General features: G+C 45.7%; 1 protein-coding gene across 1 annotated transcript in view; it reads right to left on the bottom strand.

The window, feature by feature from the left end:
- Positions 1-788: 788 nt before the first annotated feature.
- Positions 789-19220, bottom strand: part of srbd1 (S1 RNA binding domain 1) — a 29962-nt gene continuing 11530 nt past the window's right edge. The window contains exons 14-20 of the mRNA XM_088384867.1: positions 11186-11277; positions 9421-9503; positions 6125-6231; positions 5886-6050; positions 5408-5551; positions 1723-1907; positions 789-1144 (exon numbers count right to left, since the gene is read on the bottom strand). Coding sequence (XP_088240993.1) covers positions 852-1144; positions 1723-1907; positions 5408-5551; positions 5886-6050; positions 6125-6231; positions 9421-9503; positions 11186-11277 — 1069 coding nt within the window. The 3' untranslated portion in view covers positions 789-851. The remainder of the gene's footprint in view (positions 1145-1722; positions 1908-5407; positions 5552-5885; positions 6051-6124; positions 6232-9420; positions 9504-11185; positions 11278-19220) is intronic.

The following is a 19220-nucleotide window of genomic DNA, read 5'->3' on the forward strand; positions in this document are numbered from 1 at the left end:
ATGATTGCGCGTGATCTTTGCCAGATCATCTCCGAGCAAAGTGCCGCATGTGATTAACCTTAATCCAATCTTCCTTCCTGAAAATGTATTCTATTGGCAGCCCGAGGGGAGGCGGCAGCCGGCCGGGCCTATAGCGTGATTAGCTATTCCGCATTCGCTCTCAAGTTCAGCGCAGGGGACCGGCGGCTTTCTCACAACCGCTATTACATTTTGCGATCTGCTATTTACTGCGGCTTTCCTAAAAACAAACAAATGAGATAATGCGGACGGGGAGTCTGGGATTAATTTTGAAGCAGCTGATTAGTGCGCTAGAGTCCCGGGATAATGATGTCTGGGACCGAGCCGAAAGAGCCTCAGGGCTACAAAATAGACGTGCGCGCTCCCACATTGGAGCCAACGCCCCTCCGTCCTCCGGCACACGCTCCTCCGTCTCTGCTTCGTGGCGTTTTACAGCAGGCGAGGTCAATTTATGACCTCTGAGCTGTTTAAAGCCCTGCGAGAGCATTTGATCCGCCGCACAATGGGAATAACTTGAGCAAGTGTGATTCCGAAAAGACAGCAGGAACCATTTTTCAAAATGCCATCATTTACAGTGTGGATTACAACCTTGGTTGTATGAGTCATTTTTATATCATTTGAACATAAAAAGCAAACACACACACACTTTTTTGGTCAAAAATATACAGTATAGCTTCCTAACGAATTCAATGACATTTTTAGTTATTTTAAATACGTGTGTGCACCTTGATTTTGACACATAAATTGAGTGGATAAAGTAGATCAGCACAAACAAGAGTATTTTTTTATTCATTGGAGGAAGCGAGTCTTCCCGAAGAACAAAGAAGTGCAAGTCAGTGCAGCAGCCGGATCAGGTCCAAGCCGATGCGTCCCTTCTGAGCGTCCACATTTAACACACGCACCTCCACCCTCTCCCCAGGTCCCAAGGCCAAGCTGCGGCGGCGTTGGCCAACGGGCAGTTTGTCCAAAGTAATTTTGCTCTTATGGATGAGGCCCGAGCGGCCCACGCCGATGTCTACGAAAGCCCCGAACAGACACGTGTTTTCCACACGGCCCGTCAGGACTGCACCCACATGTAGGTCCTGAATGGACACAATGCCACGCTTAAAGTCCTCCTGCCCAAAATCTGGGGATAGCAAAGACACAAGATGACATCACGTCAGTTGCTTCGGGCCGGTAGGGGAAAGGGATGCGGTGGAAAAATAAGAGGCAGGACGTGAAACGGCAGGATTACATTTCAGGAAGTAACCAAATCCTCCTCTTTACATTTTTTTTTCTTCCAAGTGATATCTTTCTTCCTTTCTGTCATTTTAAAGCAAACAATGAAGTAAAGGAAATGTTGAGGTCCAACTCTGCTCAACAACATGAGGAGCTCAAGGCCGTCTGTTGACTCAGCTGAGCGTGATGCAGATACTCGACGTCACCAAGAAGCTTCGTTTATGACATTCTGGTCACGGAGGCCCGCCCGCACAGGCTTTTTACTCGCAAGTGACCGGCCGGCAAATCAGAGCTTCATCGCTCGACGTCATGTAGGTTGACAACGCATCAACCCATCAACTATCACTCACGTGTGACACTTTTTCCATCCCTAATTACATACAGTAGATTTACGTATGGATGACAACATCAATACTATACGTCAAGGAAGCACGCGGTTTTGTTCAGCACGATGCTCCGGTCTGGGTCCCCGTGAGACGGACTTACCTTGCCGGATGTCAAAGCCGGGAGGTTGGGTGAGGCCATCGACGATGAGCCCGAGAGTCTCAGGAGTGGTGCCGAGCATTTTGGACAGTTCGTCCATGCCGCTTTTGGCCACTTTCTGCTCCACACTCTGTTTGAGATGCGCGCTGCCGATCTGGCTGGCACTGCCGCCAATGAGGTAAAGGAACCTAGAAATAACCATGACACAAAAAAAAATGAGTTAGAGTCCTCTTGGCTGGGCTACTTTGACCAGCCGTGATCGACCCGTCAATGGAAACGTAAGAAAGAGCACCAATTTTTTATTTATTTGTTTGTTTATTTTTCTGAATCTGTTTGGGCACTTTTGTAGGTTTTACAAAAACTTAAGTGTCATGGCACTGCTTTTGTATAAGTTGCAATGCCTCCCCGCCAAAAAAAAATAAAGGGAGAAAAATTACATGTAGTGGTGACAGTACTTCGAGAAAATGTAGCGCTGCTTACATGTTAAAAATGCACCTATGCTAAATCCAACACATGATGACTGTGTTCCCATCCCACCATCTCGTCTCCACTTGTGTGGCACACCAGGAAAAATCTCCTGTTTTGGGGATGGTGACACCCATTCAAAGCTATTAATGCGTGCGTCTACGTATACTCGGCACCAACTCCATGTGGCATGGGAACTGCAGTGGCAAATAAAGCTTATGGAAAAACGTGTGTGTGTGCGTGTGTATTATTTACAATGGAGGCTCCCCACAGCTGGTGATAGATGTGAATGCATTTGCCTGCCTGTGCGGACCAGCTGGATGGTGCTTGTGATGGATGTCGCTCGCTGGTAGCCTGACGCCAACCAGAACCACCCCCCAGCTGTCCCACCCACTCGCCGCAGTGATGGACTGAACAGGTGGGCACGCACATAACATTGCTTCCTAGAAAATGTTGTTGGGAAATGCTTATTAGGCAGTGGTACGGCCAGTGCGGATGTGAAGGGGGCACGCTTAAAATGCCCCAGACAGCTGTGAGGAGCAACGGAATAAATGTCACATTTGTATGGATGAGTCTTCCTTCGTTAAGGATATTTTTTTCCAAACCATGTTAGCTGGGTTTTGGGGGGGCAGCGGCTTGGCGGTCCAAAATCACAGATCACTGTTGCACAAGCTCTGAGGCAATGCCAGAAAAGGATGCGCGGGTGTCACGCGTGTTCATGCTTGTTTATTTGGACTCAGCAGATAATTGAATTTGAATCAACATCACAATATAGACGAATGCACTTTTCAAATCACAGATGCTGCTTTATTTTATTGCAGCTAGCATATAGATTTTATTTATTTAGATTGTGTCGAAATAGGTTCAGTGCTTAGGAAGTGCAGTCCACATATGAATTCATGCTTCAATTGCCTCGATTTTAGCATAGGTCGAAGCCATCAGACCACTTACGAAAAATAAAGCAATGTTTTGGTTATTGCTATTGCCATACAGATTCATTGCTTGTGTTGGTTCAATGAAACATGGGATGAAGTTTTTGAAAAAAATAATCGCATATGAAATCACAATTGCAATAAAGAGGGTTGTAATTTGATTATTTTTCATTTTTTATTTTGTGTGTGTGTGCGTGTGTGTTGTATATGGTTACAGTGGGGAAGAGGGGTGTGTGGGTTGTGAGCAGTAATGGGGATTCGGTTTCTCTAATGTGATGAACGCGATATTCCTTGCACACCCCCTCTACGCACGCACGCATACACACGCACATGCACACGCACAGACACACACACACGCACACACATTCCTCAGCCATCCTCCTTCCTGTCAGTTTTCGTTACTGCATTGTATTTTGGGATGTGTGAGTAGCAGATTCTTGCACCACTGTGCAAACTAATTTACTGCGGGCCATTAGTTAACCTTGACTTACTGTAGGACAAGTAAACACCTCCCTCAAATACATTTGATACCTCCCTCCTCTGGACCCTCCTCCCGCCACTGGTGCCATCTATTATTTTAACTGAGCTTGATTGTGAATTCGTGAGAAAAGGATAACAACACACAATATTCCAAAAATGTGTTTAGGTGTTTCAAAACGAATAGACAATAGAGCACTGCTTCTCAAATAGTGGGGTGCGCCCGGTGCGATACTAAGGGGGGGCGCGTGTGACACCAGGGAACATGCTTTTCTTTTGGCTGTACTAGATTAAAGGGCAATTAGACATCCACTGCAGTAGATGGGAGTGGCAGTATCACTGGAAGAGTGTGCGCAAGGAGTAGTCGCTGTACGGAACATACGCGCACACAGCACAGAGCAGGCGATAAAAAGTGCAGTGGGACACCATGGCAAAATATTGAACAGGGTTGAAAGGAACGGAGGAGAGAGATGGAGATGAGAGAATTGAGAATCACATGAAAGCTAAGACAAGGAAATATGATGAAGCAGACGTAGCGCTCAGCTTCAGTGCAACTACGATGGGAGACGAGGAAAGACCGGTGTTTACTGTGCCTTACAATGTTGGCAGCGGACAGTATGAAGTCAAATCAATTAAGGCGGCACTTATAAAGTCATTGCACCCCAATCACGCTGATAAGGTGCTTGAGGTTTTTCAGCGAAAACGGGCTGAATATTGCCAACAATCATCCCACTTTGTGAATGCTACTTCAGTCAATCAGGAAGCACTGTAAGCGTACCAAATTGCTCAGTGCGAGAAAAAACCACAACATTGCAGAAGAGCTGATACTACCTGCAGCTGTGGATATGGTCTCCGCCATGCTTCCTCATTTTGAGCACAAATTGTTTTATTCATTTTTGTTTTGTAGGTTAAAATGTTTCATATGTTGTGCTCCTGAGTTAATGGTGCTGATTACTTTGAATTGAATATTATTTATTGCTCTTATTTAATATTATGTATGTTTATTATTATCTTATTGTATTTTTTCCCAGCATAAAACGGCAGTTGGTTAAGAATATTTATAGTTTAAATAATTATAATGTATTTTTAATTTCAGGCAAAGTGATGCACATGGAATCTGTTCTGTTACAGACTAAAAAACAATGTTATTAATAGTTATTCTTCATTGTAAGTTGATCTTTCTTTTTTATTTATATTTTGTTTTCTTTAATGTTAATAACATGGGGGGGGCATGAAATGTTTTCTTCTTCCTCCTGGGCATCACAGAAAATTATTGAGAAGCACTGCAATAGAGGCAACGAGCGGTGGTGAGGTGATGGAAGTTCCGTAGCGTTGCACCACGAGCGCCAAACACGCTCCCGGCCGCCTCGCACCTTTAAAAAAGCACATCGGAGCCTCGAGTGTCACAAGGCGTGTAGACTAAACACGGTTGAGTGACTACAGCTGGAGCAGAGAGGGTTCCCACACTCACAAGTCAACATGAAATGCATGCTTTGATTCCATGTGCTTCGGAGGACCGTGGGCATTGGCCCTGTCAGCAATTGCTCCTCAACCACTCGCAGAGCCCAAAGCCGACACGCCTGCTCTTACGGAGCAGAGGGCCTCTCTGAAAATTGAATCAAGAATGCCCGCACGACGATAAGCTTCGCCATATGAGGAGGCGTCCAAATCGACTCCATCCCAGCCCAAACATGCTTCGGCCAAGTGTGTGTGTGTGTGTGTGTGTGTGTGTGTGTGTGTGTGTGTGTGTGTGTGTGTGTGTGTGTGTGTGTGTGTGTGTGTGTGTGTGTGTGTGCGTGTGTAATGTCCTGTACCTCTGTGCCACATCGTAGGACTCTGGGTGGATGCAGGTCTGGTCCAAAGGGTTGGCATGTGTCGCGACACTAACATTGCATTTCCCTTTGACCTTCTTGGCAACTGCTTTAGCTGGCAGCATTGGCAGTGGCGCATGCTCAGCGCTGCCGTGACATGACAAAAAATCAATTAGAAAGTAGAACATTGACCACAACTGTGCAGCGGAAACTCAGAATAGTCAGAATTGAGCCCAAATTGTCAGGACAAATATGCACGAAAAAAGGCATCTTTAGTCGAGACAACTTTGGTGTCTTCGGTATCTGCTATAATTCATTCATTAATATTGTTGGAACCACTTTCACACAAATGACGAAATCCAAAGTCGCTCTGGGTCCGATTGTGGTTCTACTGATCTTTGGAATCGTGACAGTTTTGTGATTCTGTTTTCTATAGCTTTTAGGGTTTTTTTTATGAACTTGCGGAAATGGTATTTGGTACTTGTGGCCAGTTTGGTTGATTCTGATGAAGCCAGCGCACTGCTGGTAGCTCTTTGGTCCCATGCCTTTGACCAGCTTGAGTTGTTCCCTGTTGACAAAGGGCCCGTTCTGCTCTCTCCACTCGGCGATGTTGCGAGCCCTTCCTGTGTTTAAGCCCGCGACGTGCCTACATGAAAACGACGACAACAAAGATATCGTTGTATTGCGGTCCGAGTACGGTTCCGAGATGTGTCCGCCTACCTCATCAGGACCTCAGAGCAGATGTTGATGTCGACCCCGACGAAGCTGACACACTCCTGCACCACGCCGTCGAGCGCCGCCTTTAGAGCGGCGGATGAAACGTCGTGCTGGAAAAAACACATACCGAAGCAATGAAATGTTTTCAGGTGAGCCCACACCAAAAGAAAGTCAGAAGCAGGTCAAATGACGGTAATCCCAAACTTTGGTTTCATCAACCATTCCGATAGGCATCTGAAACTTTGTAGGCAGGAAGTCCCCCGGGAGGATGATTCAATTTCATCCCGAAAAAGAGATTAGCGGCGGCCGAGCCAAAACAAATCCTGACACGACGGGCGACGTTTGACTGACAACGACGGGAAAAGGAGCTCTGATTGACAGATGGAAAGAACGCACGGAGGGTGCAAAGGCGCTTGGTGTTTAACTTGGCGACGAATAAAGATGGTCTCGATGAACTCTTCGTCTCCATGCGCGTCAGAGCCACCAGCCCAACAACAACTTGGGAAGAGCTTGCAAAAAAGGCTTGGAATGTTTTCGCTATTAAGGAGGACAGCGGGCGGGACGGGGGACCAAAGTCAAAGAGGGCCGACACTGGACACCGATACACAGCAAATGCCGGCCGATTAGCTGACAAGCAAACGACTTTTACCGACTGCGAACGTGATCGAGCCTGCTTGAGTCGTAACACGATTAAGCTCACAAGAACCGCTTTCAAGTTAAATGCCAGCAAGGAAGCAGGACAATAAAAAAACGCCGTTGGCAAAGTATTGCAAGCTGCTACGCTCGTCGTATTTATGTGTCGATCAAGTTCAACTTTGTAAAAGTATTGTGGACCGGGCACTAAATGGAACACGCAAAAGTAATTGTCACGTCGTTACTACGTCGCTCAACGCTAATTCAGGCCTGACAAGGTTTTCACTTAAACGGGCTATGTGAATTTAGCTAACGCTGAGCCAGAGCTCACACGACCTTTTCGACTCTAAGACGACCGAAATACTGTTGTTTCTGATAACCAAAATCAACATTAAAAAACTACTACGAGCTAACTTAAATGATAATTCAGGCCTAACTAATTGATTGCAGGTTCCATAGAATCCTGAGCCCCCTTCCCCACACACACACAAACAGCCGGAGGCATGGTGAAGACAATAAAAATGAGGCTTGAAATGACACCATGTTGCCATTTCCCAAGCGGGAGCACGTGAATGATTGATGAGTCGGCGCGAACGAGGGCGGAGACGAGCGAGAGTACGGAGCGCTGGAGAGGAAATCACCTGAAATGTTACACCGGGGGAGAATGTTTTCACACGAGAAAAGTAGGTGAAGGCATTTGCGCCTCCACCTGCGCTCACATTCTTAATGCGTAGGTCAGAATAGCGCACACACACATACACACAGAGAAACGTTCCCAATTTCTGACTCGGATGCAACCTGCACTTGGTGATTCCTTTCAGGGGCGAAAGCAGAGGCAAACGTTTTTCACTATTATTTTTGTTGCTGTCGTAGCAAAGCATGGTTGTTTTAGCAACACAGACAAAATGGTGGTAGTTGCCTTTTATCAGCTCTTTTCAAATATTCCTGATGCGTTAAGTTACTCTTGCTTGTCAACCTGGAGACAGTTCTAAGGAAGTGCAGGTTTTTTTTTTTTTTTTGGAATGACTTAAATATCAAGTTGCACTCATCTCTCAACCTCCCTTGTCATTCAGTCATTCACATCCTCTAACATAACAGTAGGAAGTCATTAAAATTGCAAGTTTCTCCCATTGATAAAAGTCTCAAAGGTTGTTTTTTCCCACGCTTCACAACCATCCATCTGTGTCTCTTGTTAGTCTTTGCTCATCTTCCCCTGTGGGCCAAATCATTCAAGAATGAGTGACGACGTGCACGCACGCACACGCACGAACGCAGACCTGGCCGTTGTACTTGAAACCTTCATATGTAACATGACTTGATTTATGCAAGATGGAACCAATTGGAAAACTGCCAATTCCAAAACCCACCTGAAAATGCAGTCATGCGATTCACCTGGAAATATATAAACTCGCTATATAAACGTGATTTTTAAATCGGAATGAGAATAAGAAGCTGCTTTTACAGAAACAAAATTCCACTGGAAGAACAGTACTTGCTACTCAAAGCGCTTTTATCTAGGCAGCCATCCAGCAATTGTACTGTTGTAAGCGTGATGGCGGAATTTTGCTGGATTTCTGCACTGATTCCACACCATCTCTAAAAAATAAAGAAGGTTAGAGTGACAGTTGGCTTAATATCCGGCAGGCAGGCGATGTTTTCTTATGCAGCAGAGAGCGAGTGTGTGCGTGTGTGTGCGTGCGTGTATATATAGAGTGTGTGATCCAAATAACTATCACACCCTTCAATTGATTGCAATGATAGCATAAAATCTGAACACTCAGTGATCGTGTTTTAAAAGTTATGGAACCCGCGTATGCCACAGCGAAATCGACGTTCCCACAGCAATCGTAAAGTCCGATCTGGTTGCAACGCTCCTCCACTTTCCTCATTTCCTCCGTTTTCTCCAAGCTGTCACTCAGCGACCCGAGCGGCGGGAGAGGCAAAGGGTGACCCCGCTGTGCCAGCTGGCTCAAGTTACACGTGCCCCAGTGCCATTTTTCTCTTTGGGCCTCACGCGCAATCATCTCTCAAAAATCTCACAATGTCACAAAGCGCACCTACAGAATGACGAACAATTAGAGCTCCTACAAACCTGCGCGGTGCTCGCACACACAAAGAGAAATTGGCGAGAGCTCACAGGTCAGAGGGATGCCCCGTCTCGTATCTGTCAGCGCCCGGGGTTTATTTACCCGCTTATATTATCATTTGGTGTTGACCTAGTCACATGATCTGAGGGTAGGAGGGGAGCACCCTGCCGGCACCCCGGAGAGTCATGTGATGAGAGACGCGGCCCCGTGACCCGAGCCGGCTTCACCGCACAAAACGACAAATATGAGCACACTCATATTTGGGATCATCAAATTTGCATGCCTCTCTCCAAACAAGATGGAGAGTCCAGCGTTTAAAAGTTGTCACAAAGCGATCGATGCGCACCGAGGGAAAAGCTGCGCACGCATAGACGTATCCACATCTGGACGACACGTAGCAAAAAAAACCATGCACGTCACTCCGGGCCATTAATTGAGTTAGCGGTGAGCGTTAGCGTCATGTGTTGACACAGGCCTGCGCCGACTTGATCTCCAACCCCGGGCGCCTCTTCTTCTATCTCCTCCCTCCCATATTTGTGTTTTCCCTGAAATACGAGGACCCGCCGTGAAGCCTCCTACCTGGTACGTTCCAATGCCGATGTGTTTTGGATCGATCTTCACGAGCTCCGCCAGTGGATCCTGGACGCGCCTTCCGATGGACACTGTTGACATACACAGACGTCAAGCCAGCCAATGAGGTGTCGCCGGAGAATGAAAGGCCGCAAACTATCCGAAGCGGGTCGTTGAATATTCACCGCTGCATTATTTCTAATTCCCCAAAACGCAAATGTTCTCAGGCCTGAGGGGGAGGCCAAATCCAATCGGCAATAATTATAGCTGCTTTTGAATTAGAGCCCCCAGCATCTGTGGCTTGTTGTGGAGAGGGACTCATTTACACAGACGCGTGCACACAATTTGGACTCCATTGAATTTATAACCATCTCAAAAAAAGGATTGGATAAGACTAAATCAACAATTTGATTTTAAGAGAAAAAATATTTTGTCATTTTAGGGAAATAATATACGAAAATATATTTAATGGTGATAATAGATGGAGCACTTCTTTGCAAGACGTCTTTAAGAATGAATGAGTGTTGATTACGGGACATCAGACTTGGATGTCCCTAGCAGAGGACAAGGGCAATAAGAGGAAAAACAACAATGACGACAACAACAACCAAACGGGACGAGCTGTGGAGTGAGGAGGGAGTACGTCTGCAATCAAGGGATCTCCTCTCCCGCTTTCTTTCTTCCATCGCTGCAGCCTGAGAAAATATTTGGACAGGGATGGAGTTTCAAACCTGCCCTTGCTCACTGCACCCACCAAACCCCGCTGTCCTCTTTTCTCCGCCACTTATTAAAAGTTTATGAGCACAACAGTTTAGTGTTACTTCAAGCACAAAGAGGGCAGAGAAGTCAGATCGTTTTGCTGGGTAGTCGTGATTGATCAGCTGACAACGTAGGGTAGCCTCCTCTGTCACCTAGGCAACCAGGTGAGGGCTTTCCTTTCGCCATTTAAGAATGCGTCCCCGTTTCTGGAGTCGCCACCGAAGGCCCGATTATCAGCCACTTCGGAAGATTATACCGAGCACTTAAACTGAGGTGATGTGTGTGTTAAGAGTGATTTTTTTTTCCACCCCATTCCACTCGGAGCCAGTCAGGGTCAATCAAAGTCAATGTTAAAGCGGTTAAATTGAATAAAGTGCAGTCCAAACATAGCAAAAACCCGGCTGTAATTGAACATCTTCCCCCTTTTTGCAATTGTTGGCAAAGTCTGATTATCCGATGTCTCTAAAGATTATCATGTGTTGGGGTGGGGGGGGGGCAAAGAGTGAGCTTGCCTTGGTGATAGCTGGGAAAAGGTCCAGGCTGACTCATCGTAAATGTCACACACACAAAATGGTAACGATACTAAGAATCAGTATGTGTGTACCCCGGTTGAGAAGGAGAGACTGAAGACAAAAACATCTTGCCGCCTAGTTCAAATATCCCCTTAAAGCTCCATGCGCATCGCCCCTTTGTGGCCATTTCAAAGAATACCAGCGTGACACCGCCACGTCGTCCAAAATGCTGGGAATGGCCGCGAAAAAATAGAGGGCTGATCACAGGAAACGGGTGAGGAATAATTCAGTCTCACTTGATTTAAGGCTTTTTATAGAGGAAGTCTGCTGGAAACATTTGTTCTCGGAAACAGTGTTTCAGTGTTGCTGCTGTGCGTTCAGTGATGGAGGACGTGGAGGAACGCCGCAGAGACATAAGCCCGTCTAATAGCAAAGCCAGATCTAAAGTGGCAATCGTCCTGCTAGAGTGGAAATATCATCAAAATGCCACGGTTCAAGATTACCTGCACTTCGGAGGTTCGGGTCCAAATCGGGCATCTCTTTAATCGCCTCGGGGCTCACGCTGTAGATGGATGCGCCGGCCTCGTTGGTGATACTGGTGGGGGTAAACAAAGGTAGTCAAAAAGGGTGAGGAATAAATTTGCAATATTTTGAGTAAAAAAAAAAAAATAAGAAAAGATTTTTGGCCACGTTAGCAATTTCACAAGGGAAAAATGTTAATTACATAAGTTTTTTTTAACAATTCTTCTTCATCAAGTTGTGAGCTTTGTGAGAATAAAACATAATTTTAAAGACCATCTGCAGAAGTTACTTTAACATTAACATTTCCTATGGATTCTAACCGAGATATGATGTTGACGAATCATCGGGGCAGCAAGCAGTGCGTTTAACACAAAAAAAAAAATTCACTGGCGCTGTTGTGACTTCTCTACTCATGTCACGATACTGACATCTAGCGGACGTTGGGTTGTACTGCAAACAAGCAACGTTTTTTTGTTTTTTTTTTACTTTAAATACAAAGTTTAGCAGGAAAAAATGTCGTTTTACAAATATCAATAGAGAAAGGAAGTAAATGTACACCGAATACAAAATGTCAGAACTACTTCAGTCGTATTGTATTTGACAAACTTAATATTTATGAAGTATTTTACTGCATTAATTTAGAAAAACAGCACTAATATTTTACAATGACTAGCACACGCACAGAGTAAAAAACCTACAGGTTAGCTATAATATTAAATCAGTAAAAGAAGAATATAATAATTACTGTGCTGTACAAAAGTGTTATTAGTGAGCGTCATGACGTATGTGACTACTTTTCCACATAATGTACCATGTAAGATCTTTGCAGTGTAGGTTTGCGGCAGACAAATAAGAAAAGAAAAAAATATATATATATATATATATATATATAAGCATTTTTTCCGCTAACTTGTTAGCCTGCCCAGTACTTCTTAACATATTACACGCACACATGTATAACATTTATATTTTCAATATTTATACAAAATTTTCTGTATGTTATCTATACTATTAATGTATTCTTTACATGTTTGAATCAATCATTTAATGTTCTAATAATAAAATATGTACTTAAATGGTTTCATATACATTTATTGACACAAAAAATGAGGGTGACCTTACTTTGCGGATTTCAATAAATGAGGGATTACTGTGTCTATAAATGTATATATGTATATGTGTGTGTGTGTGTGTATATATATATATATATATATATATATATATACACACACACACACACACACACACACACACACACACACACACACACACACACACACACACACACACACATTTATTTATATATACATTTATATATATATACATATATATATATATGTATATATATACATACATATACATACACATAGATACACACACATATATATTACATATGTATATATATTTATTTTATATATGCATACATACATGCATATATACATACACATATATATATACTTGCGCACATGCGCGCACACGCACGCGCGCGCGCGCACGCACGCACGCACGCACGCACACACACATATACATGTATATAATATATATATTTCTCCTTGGTATTTCTTTCCAATCTCTTGAGTCAAGAATTATTACAGATGTGTGCTGCATCATTTATACACGTTCTACTTCAACGGGATACAACAAAACAAAGAAAACCTTCGGACTTCACGCTAGTATCTCTAAGTATATACTGTATTTAAATTTTTTTTTTTTTAAAAACGAACTTGTTGACGATTCATTTTTGATTGAAATTTGGAGGCTTTAGTGCGATTGCTTTTGGCTCAAGAGATACTAAAGATGGAAAAAGCAAAAGTAGAATAAGGGGGTGTGCCCTCAGGGCTTTCAAATATGATGATGAGGTCAGTGCCTCCTCTCAATATTGTACAATTTAAAGTGCAGCCTTCTTTCACTCTCACACGCACACGCACGTGCACTATTGCTAAATCCTGCCGCAGGCCCGCAATTTAAAAAGCGATTCGTGGTCACTGCCAGCACCCCCCCTGCTCTGCCCCACTGTTCTTTTTGTCAGATCACCATCCATCGCGCTGACAGCTGACAGATCGCCATGGTGACACCGCTAACGAGCAGTGGCACATGACCTTCAGAGGGGTCAAGCCAGAGCCGATCATTAAACCAACGGCACACACACCGAGATGGACGCCAAAAGAAGAAGTCACATATCTTGGATTCGAACAGTCAACTGCGACACCGCATTCAAATTGAACACATAAGACACTTTCAATCACAAGTGACGAGCATATAAATTGGGCTAACGGTTGCTACCGCAGGAAGCTAAACACAGGCACTCTGTGGTATTCTTGTCAAATATCTAACTTTTTTAGCATGAGTGATTTGATCCGCGACTGACGATACGGTGTTGGCAAAATGTTGTTCAAAATCCAAATTTTACAAGCAGGGTACTTGACCACATTACAAGCTAGTACAGCGAGTCCTGCATTTTAATGCTTTTACAAAGAGCACACAGTGAACGGGTTTGCGCAAGGGTGTCACAATACGGTTGCTTTGTGCTCTTCTGTTTAATGGGTTCATATTCATGGCCTGGAAGCGTTTATCATCATTCTGACTCGACTACCGCGTTGGTCTCGGCTAGAGGACCGAAGAAGCTCCATTCCAAATAAAGCAAAAACAAGGAGCTCTGCGTGTCACAGAAAGTCGGCTCAACTCCACCAACTGCATCACCACATCATTCCGTCACCATCAAGGAGCAAAGGGTGAAAAGACACCGCAAAGCATAAGCGAGCATCGCCAAGTCCCGATCACGTCCAAGTGAATTGAGGCCGGTGGGGAGGCCGCCGGCTAATAGCACACTAGTCACAGATCCAGCTCTGAGCCCTCATAGCATGGCTGGTTGCCGTGGCAGACCAGAAGCTCATCTACTGGCCAGCTCCGAGGCCCTCGTGGGTCACGCAAAGTCATTCGTTGCCTTTGCTTGGAAAGACATGACTCGGAGGCCCTGTGGTGCTAGAGAGGGTGGGTTGGGGGTTGAGGCAGGGGGCATCGTTTTTCGCACCCCACCCCCCATCTACTGTGAACACATGGAAGAAACACGGGCCCGCCCTGCCAGTGAAGCCGTCCCTTCCCGGGGCAAAGTCACAAGCTTGGCTCCCGCTATCCTTCTCCATATGACTGCTGGTCTTGAAGGAAGCTACGCAGGCGCACATGCACACGGACACCCTTGGGCCTGACACACAAAATGAGTGACCCCGACTTGCTGTCCAAATATCCCAAGAGACGGATACACACTTTGATACCTCATTACAGCCTCTGAGCACACATGCACGCATGCACACACACACATGAAGCCTGCCTGTAAATTATAAACAGCCCATCAGATCAGTCAGAAAAGATGAGGGGGCGATAATATCACCAACTCATCTGATACAGAGGACGAAAAGTTGACGGGAAGGAGGCGGGAGGGAAAGGAGGGGGACGGCGCTATCCACACGTGTCATTTGAGTTAGCATCCAATGCCTTGTTAGCGAAGGGCTTTGGCCATGTGTCCACTGCATGCGCCACATGCACAAATCTGCTACACTATTTGAAAAAGCAACTTGGTGATGAAATGTTGCGCCCATGAGGGAAAACATTATCAAATCTTGGGCGCAACGAGTGAGGGAAGACGCGGTTTGGAAACGGAAGGGTGAACAAACATCTGGACAAAGTCTCCATAAGTGTCCACCCCATCACGACAGAAGTTCATTTGTTTCAGGAGTTTCATTCAAAAAGGGAAGCTTTCAAGCCGACTTTCGTGTGTCTCAGATTAGATTGACGTCAAGTAAAAGCCTGGAAGGAGCTGCGAGGTCACAAATTAACACCCCAAATGTCTTCATGCAAAAAACACACAAACAAACAAACACACACACACACACACACACACACACACACACACACACACACACACACAAGTCGCTGTGGACGGGGCTGCTCAAACAGCTCGCTTCCATTGTTCAGTCAGCTGCAAAGCGTCACCTCCGGGACACGCATTTGAGCGATGTCTCCTTCTGCCCGCACACGACTCACGCGGGCACACACACACAAACGCGTACATGTCGGCTTAGAAGACGATGACATTTTTCACAGAGAAAAGCGTCCAAATGGCAGGTGTCAAGGGCCGTCAGTCTCCAGCAAAGACGCTAGGAGGCAGGCGGGGAGGGCGGCGTGCGCAAACACACACACAAAGCCCAACTGCCAGTGTGAGGCACATCTGAAAAGAGCAAAGCCTCACAGACACTCATGTCAATTCTTCTGCAGCAAAGGCCCGTCTCTCTCACACATACATACACACACACCTACAGACGGAACCCCAAATATTTCTGTCACACTGGTGTGGCCCTGAAGAAACTGAAGTTGACCAGGAGTGAGGCCTGATGGGCAACAACGTGTTGCTAATGGAAGAAGAGGCATCATGATAATGACTGTAAATGTACTCAGGTCATGTGACACAAAAAGGACACACTGAAAACTTCTGCTATCATTGTCAGAGTAAAGCACAGCAGCTAAAGATTGAGGGAAGCCGCCGGTAAATAAGTTTCGTCAAATGTTAAAAGAAGGACGTGTGGGAAGGGCGAATCAGCGCCATGTGAAGCAACTCGCCTCACGGACACATTTGGAAGCATCAACGGCAATCAAAAACAGAACGCAGCGATGAGCTACCAGCCTGGACGGGGACACACACCACATCGGTGGTGCCGCCACTGCGTTTTCGTCATCGCTCGCTCGCTCGAGCCGGCGCCTGGCAGCGGGCCCAGACACAGGTCTTGACAGAAGATACACAAGGCCATCAATGCGGTCGGCTGTCCTGCTCGTCCCTCGAAATGATCTCATCCGGCTGGAGGGCGGGGTCAAGGGCGTATCGTGAAGACATCTACCCGTGGGAGCCCATCAAGGAGAGAATGATGACCACTACTTGAAAGAGAGAGAGTCAGGCCACTACTTGGGGCAAAGGCATGAAAGCCGCCCGAGAGTCCAGCGTAACCAATCCAGAAAACAGCAGAGTAGATCAGAAACGTAAACGATGAACCGGCTAAGATTCAAATCTAAGCAAGTCCAATGATCGTCCCCATCGTTGCACTTCAATTCCAAAGGTTCATTTGCCTTTTTCATTGACAAAGCAAGCGGTTGAGAAATGAGTCGTCGTTATCGGCCAGAGGCTCTCGTGTGTGTGTGTGTGTGTGTGTGTGTGTGTGTGTGTTTGCGTGCGTGCGTGCGTGCGTGCGTGCGTTTATCTGTCTATCATCACCACTGCCCAAAGAGCTTTCTAACCCCCCCCCCCCACCACACACACACACACACACACACACACACACATATTCTTGCCCTCTGCTATCATTAGCATCAGCTTGTTTGAACCAGACATGGCCAACTTGTCATTGTCGGTGCACACGAGACTCACATGCTATTGAAAGAGTCCTTTCGCTGCAGTGGAACAAAAGCTGAAGTTCCAAATGACTTGTCTCATTATTTTGGAATGTGTGCATAAATCTTGAATTAAAAAAAACAAAAACAAGGAAGCCTAAACACTACAGCAATTATAACACGAGATTAAATAATTTCAAAGTGTTTTTGAAGCAGGACAGTTTTGTGGCGTTTTTTGTCAAGCTGTTAATATCACTGACTGATGTAGCAACAAAATCATCAGCTTGTGAGAATGCAATAATGTGAGGGAATGTAACGCCATTTGTACGTAAACAACCACCACCAACAAAACAGCACATGGATATCAAAGTGTCCGCAAGCGTGAAAAGAATTGATTATAAAATCGCACGCAATTTCAAGTTCAGGGAAGCCGGCGGGCTGCCATTTCTAGCCGTCATTCCAGACGAGCACTGAGGCAGAAGGACAGTGGGAGAGACAGGCGGGAAGGGAGAGGGTGGGGATGAGGGCTGTGGGCAGAAGACACACGGAAGCCTCAACGGGCGACGGGAAGCAGACGGCGCAAATTAGGCTGCGGCCTTTCCGTGGACTAAAAGCAACGGCGAGGCCTGCTTCGGCATCCATGTACAGTGGATAGGAAAAGTTCACATACCCCTGTTTGAATCTCAGGATTTTAACACTACGGTCAAGTCCCAAAATGTCACTGAAATTGGGTGACTATTACAACAAAGGCAGTCCTGACAATTGGTGAGACGTCACACCGCTCATCTTAGATAAACATGTTCATCGCCGTCATAATGAGACAGGTCGGGGTCGGCTGCAGGTCACCCGGCGGGGGAGGAAGACTAGAGAAGCCGTGGGCCCCAATCATCGTCCCCGTTGAGGAACTCGATAATGGTCCAAAGTGGCAGGCCAAGCAGCTGGAGACTTTCAGGGTCTCGTCAATAAATACAAAATACCACTCTGGAACCTTCCGCCCTAGCATCAAAGATGCTTTCGATCAGGGATGAGAATGGCAAATGTGAAAAAACACTGAAAAGTAGCCGGGGGTCTGGGGGACCGACCGGGAGTCTGGGGGGCCGACCGAGGGTCTGGGGGGCCTCGGTTTTTGAACGTCCCGGTTCTCGAACAAATCGGTATTCGAACAAAAAATTCAAGATTTTTTTGCTTCGGATGTCGGACGAAATTTGGTTGTCGTACCCCGCGAGATGAGCCGAGAGGACCCGCATGCACCCGGAGCAGTAAAGCCATCCTAAAACACAAAAACGCTCCTAAAGCAATGCGACAGTGAGCGCCCGGCGCGCTGCAGTTGCGCGATCGGACCAAATTAAGCTCCCTGCGCACTGAGGTCCATTTAAATTTTGTAAAGTACATTAGGACTTTAAAAATATTTTCTAAATTTTTGCGACCGCTCTGTCACCATAATGCGACCAGCGCGGTGCAGTTGCGCGGTCGGCGGTGCGCTGCAGTTACGCGATCGGATAAAATTAAGCTCCCTGCGCACTGATGTTCACTTAAATTTTGGAAAGTACAGCAGGACTTTAAAGATATTTTCTAAATTTCAGCGACGGCTCTGTCACAACAATGCGACCAGCACGGTGCAGTTGTGCGGTCGGTGACGCGCTACGGTTGCGCGTTTGGCGGTGCGCTGCAGTTGCGCGATTGGACAAAAATGCGCAAATAAAAAAAATGCTTAAAAAAGGCGGGGTTTTTTTTGGCTTGGAACAGATTTATTTTTTTTCCATTATTTGTAGTGGGAAACTATGATTCGGAATTCGAACGATTCACTTCTCGAACAACCTTCTGGAACGGATTGTGTTCAAAAACCGAGGCTCCACTGTATATTGAAGATTTATTCTTTAACGATATCATGACAATATCATGACATTAGCGTAACATTAGCTTACATATAACATCATGTTACTTTCTAAACCCACATGCTTGTAAAAGAAAAAAAGTACCTTTGTGTTTTTTTGTTTTGATGTGCTCCTTAATGTTCCTAGAGCCGCGACCTCCATAGCTGATCATATCTTGACAGACAATACACAAAACCTTCCCCGGGACATCTACTTTACGGATGTGTTCCATCAGGCGCGTGGTTACGGACTGTGTTCCGAATTGTACGATGACGCTGCTCTCACGCCATGCCAATCTGAAGCAGTTCTTGATCCCGTTCGGCCTGTCTATTTCCCTGGCACGATCCTCATGCTGGCGAAAACTTTTGCTCAGTAGTCCCTAGATCTATCTAACTAAATAACTCGCCTACAAGTGATGAAAACCCAATTGCAAATTCACATTGTGGCGGTGTAAAAACACTAGTTCTCCGCGTAAGTTAAGTTAACAAGTGGCAATTATGTGACAAGAGTAGCGCCAAAATGCTGCCGAAAATAAGGCGGATGTTGTCGCATCATTGCTGCCAGTGAGTTAGGTTTACAGAGGCACGCCGATTTCCGTACTCACAGCTTAACTAATTTTGCCTTGAGATGTGCCAAAAGATGCCGTTGCGGCGGGCGGGCGAATGCTCGCGAGTCGCCGAGGCTAACGTTAACTTCCATACCCCAATATATGAAAAAAAAATAAAAAATTCTCAGCGGATTTACACGATTCACAAAAATGATACTT

This window comes from Syngnathus floridae, chromosome 9, assembly GCF_059516105.1.
Source record: "Syngnathus floridae isolate MCC-2025c chromosome 9, RoL_Sflo_1.0, whole genome shotgun sequence".
In the NCBI taxonomy this organism is placed as follows: Eukaryota; Metazoa; Chordata; class Actinopteri; order Syngnathiformes; family Syngnathidae; genus Syngnathus; species Syngnathus floridae.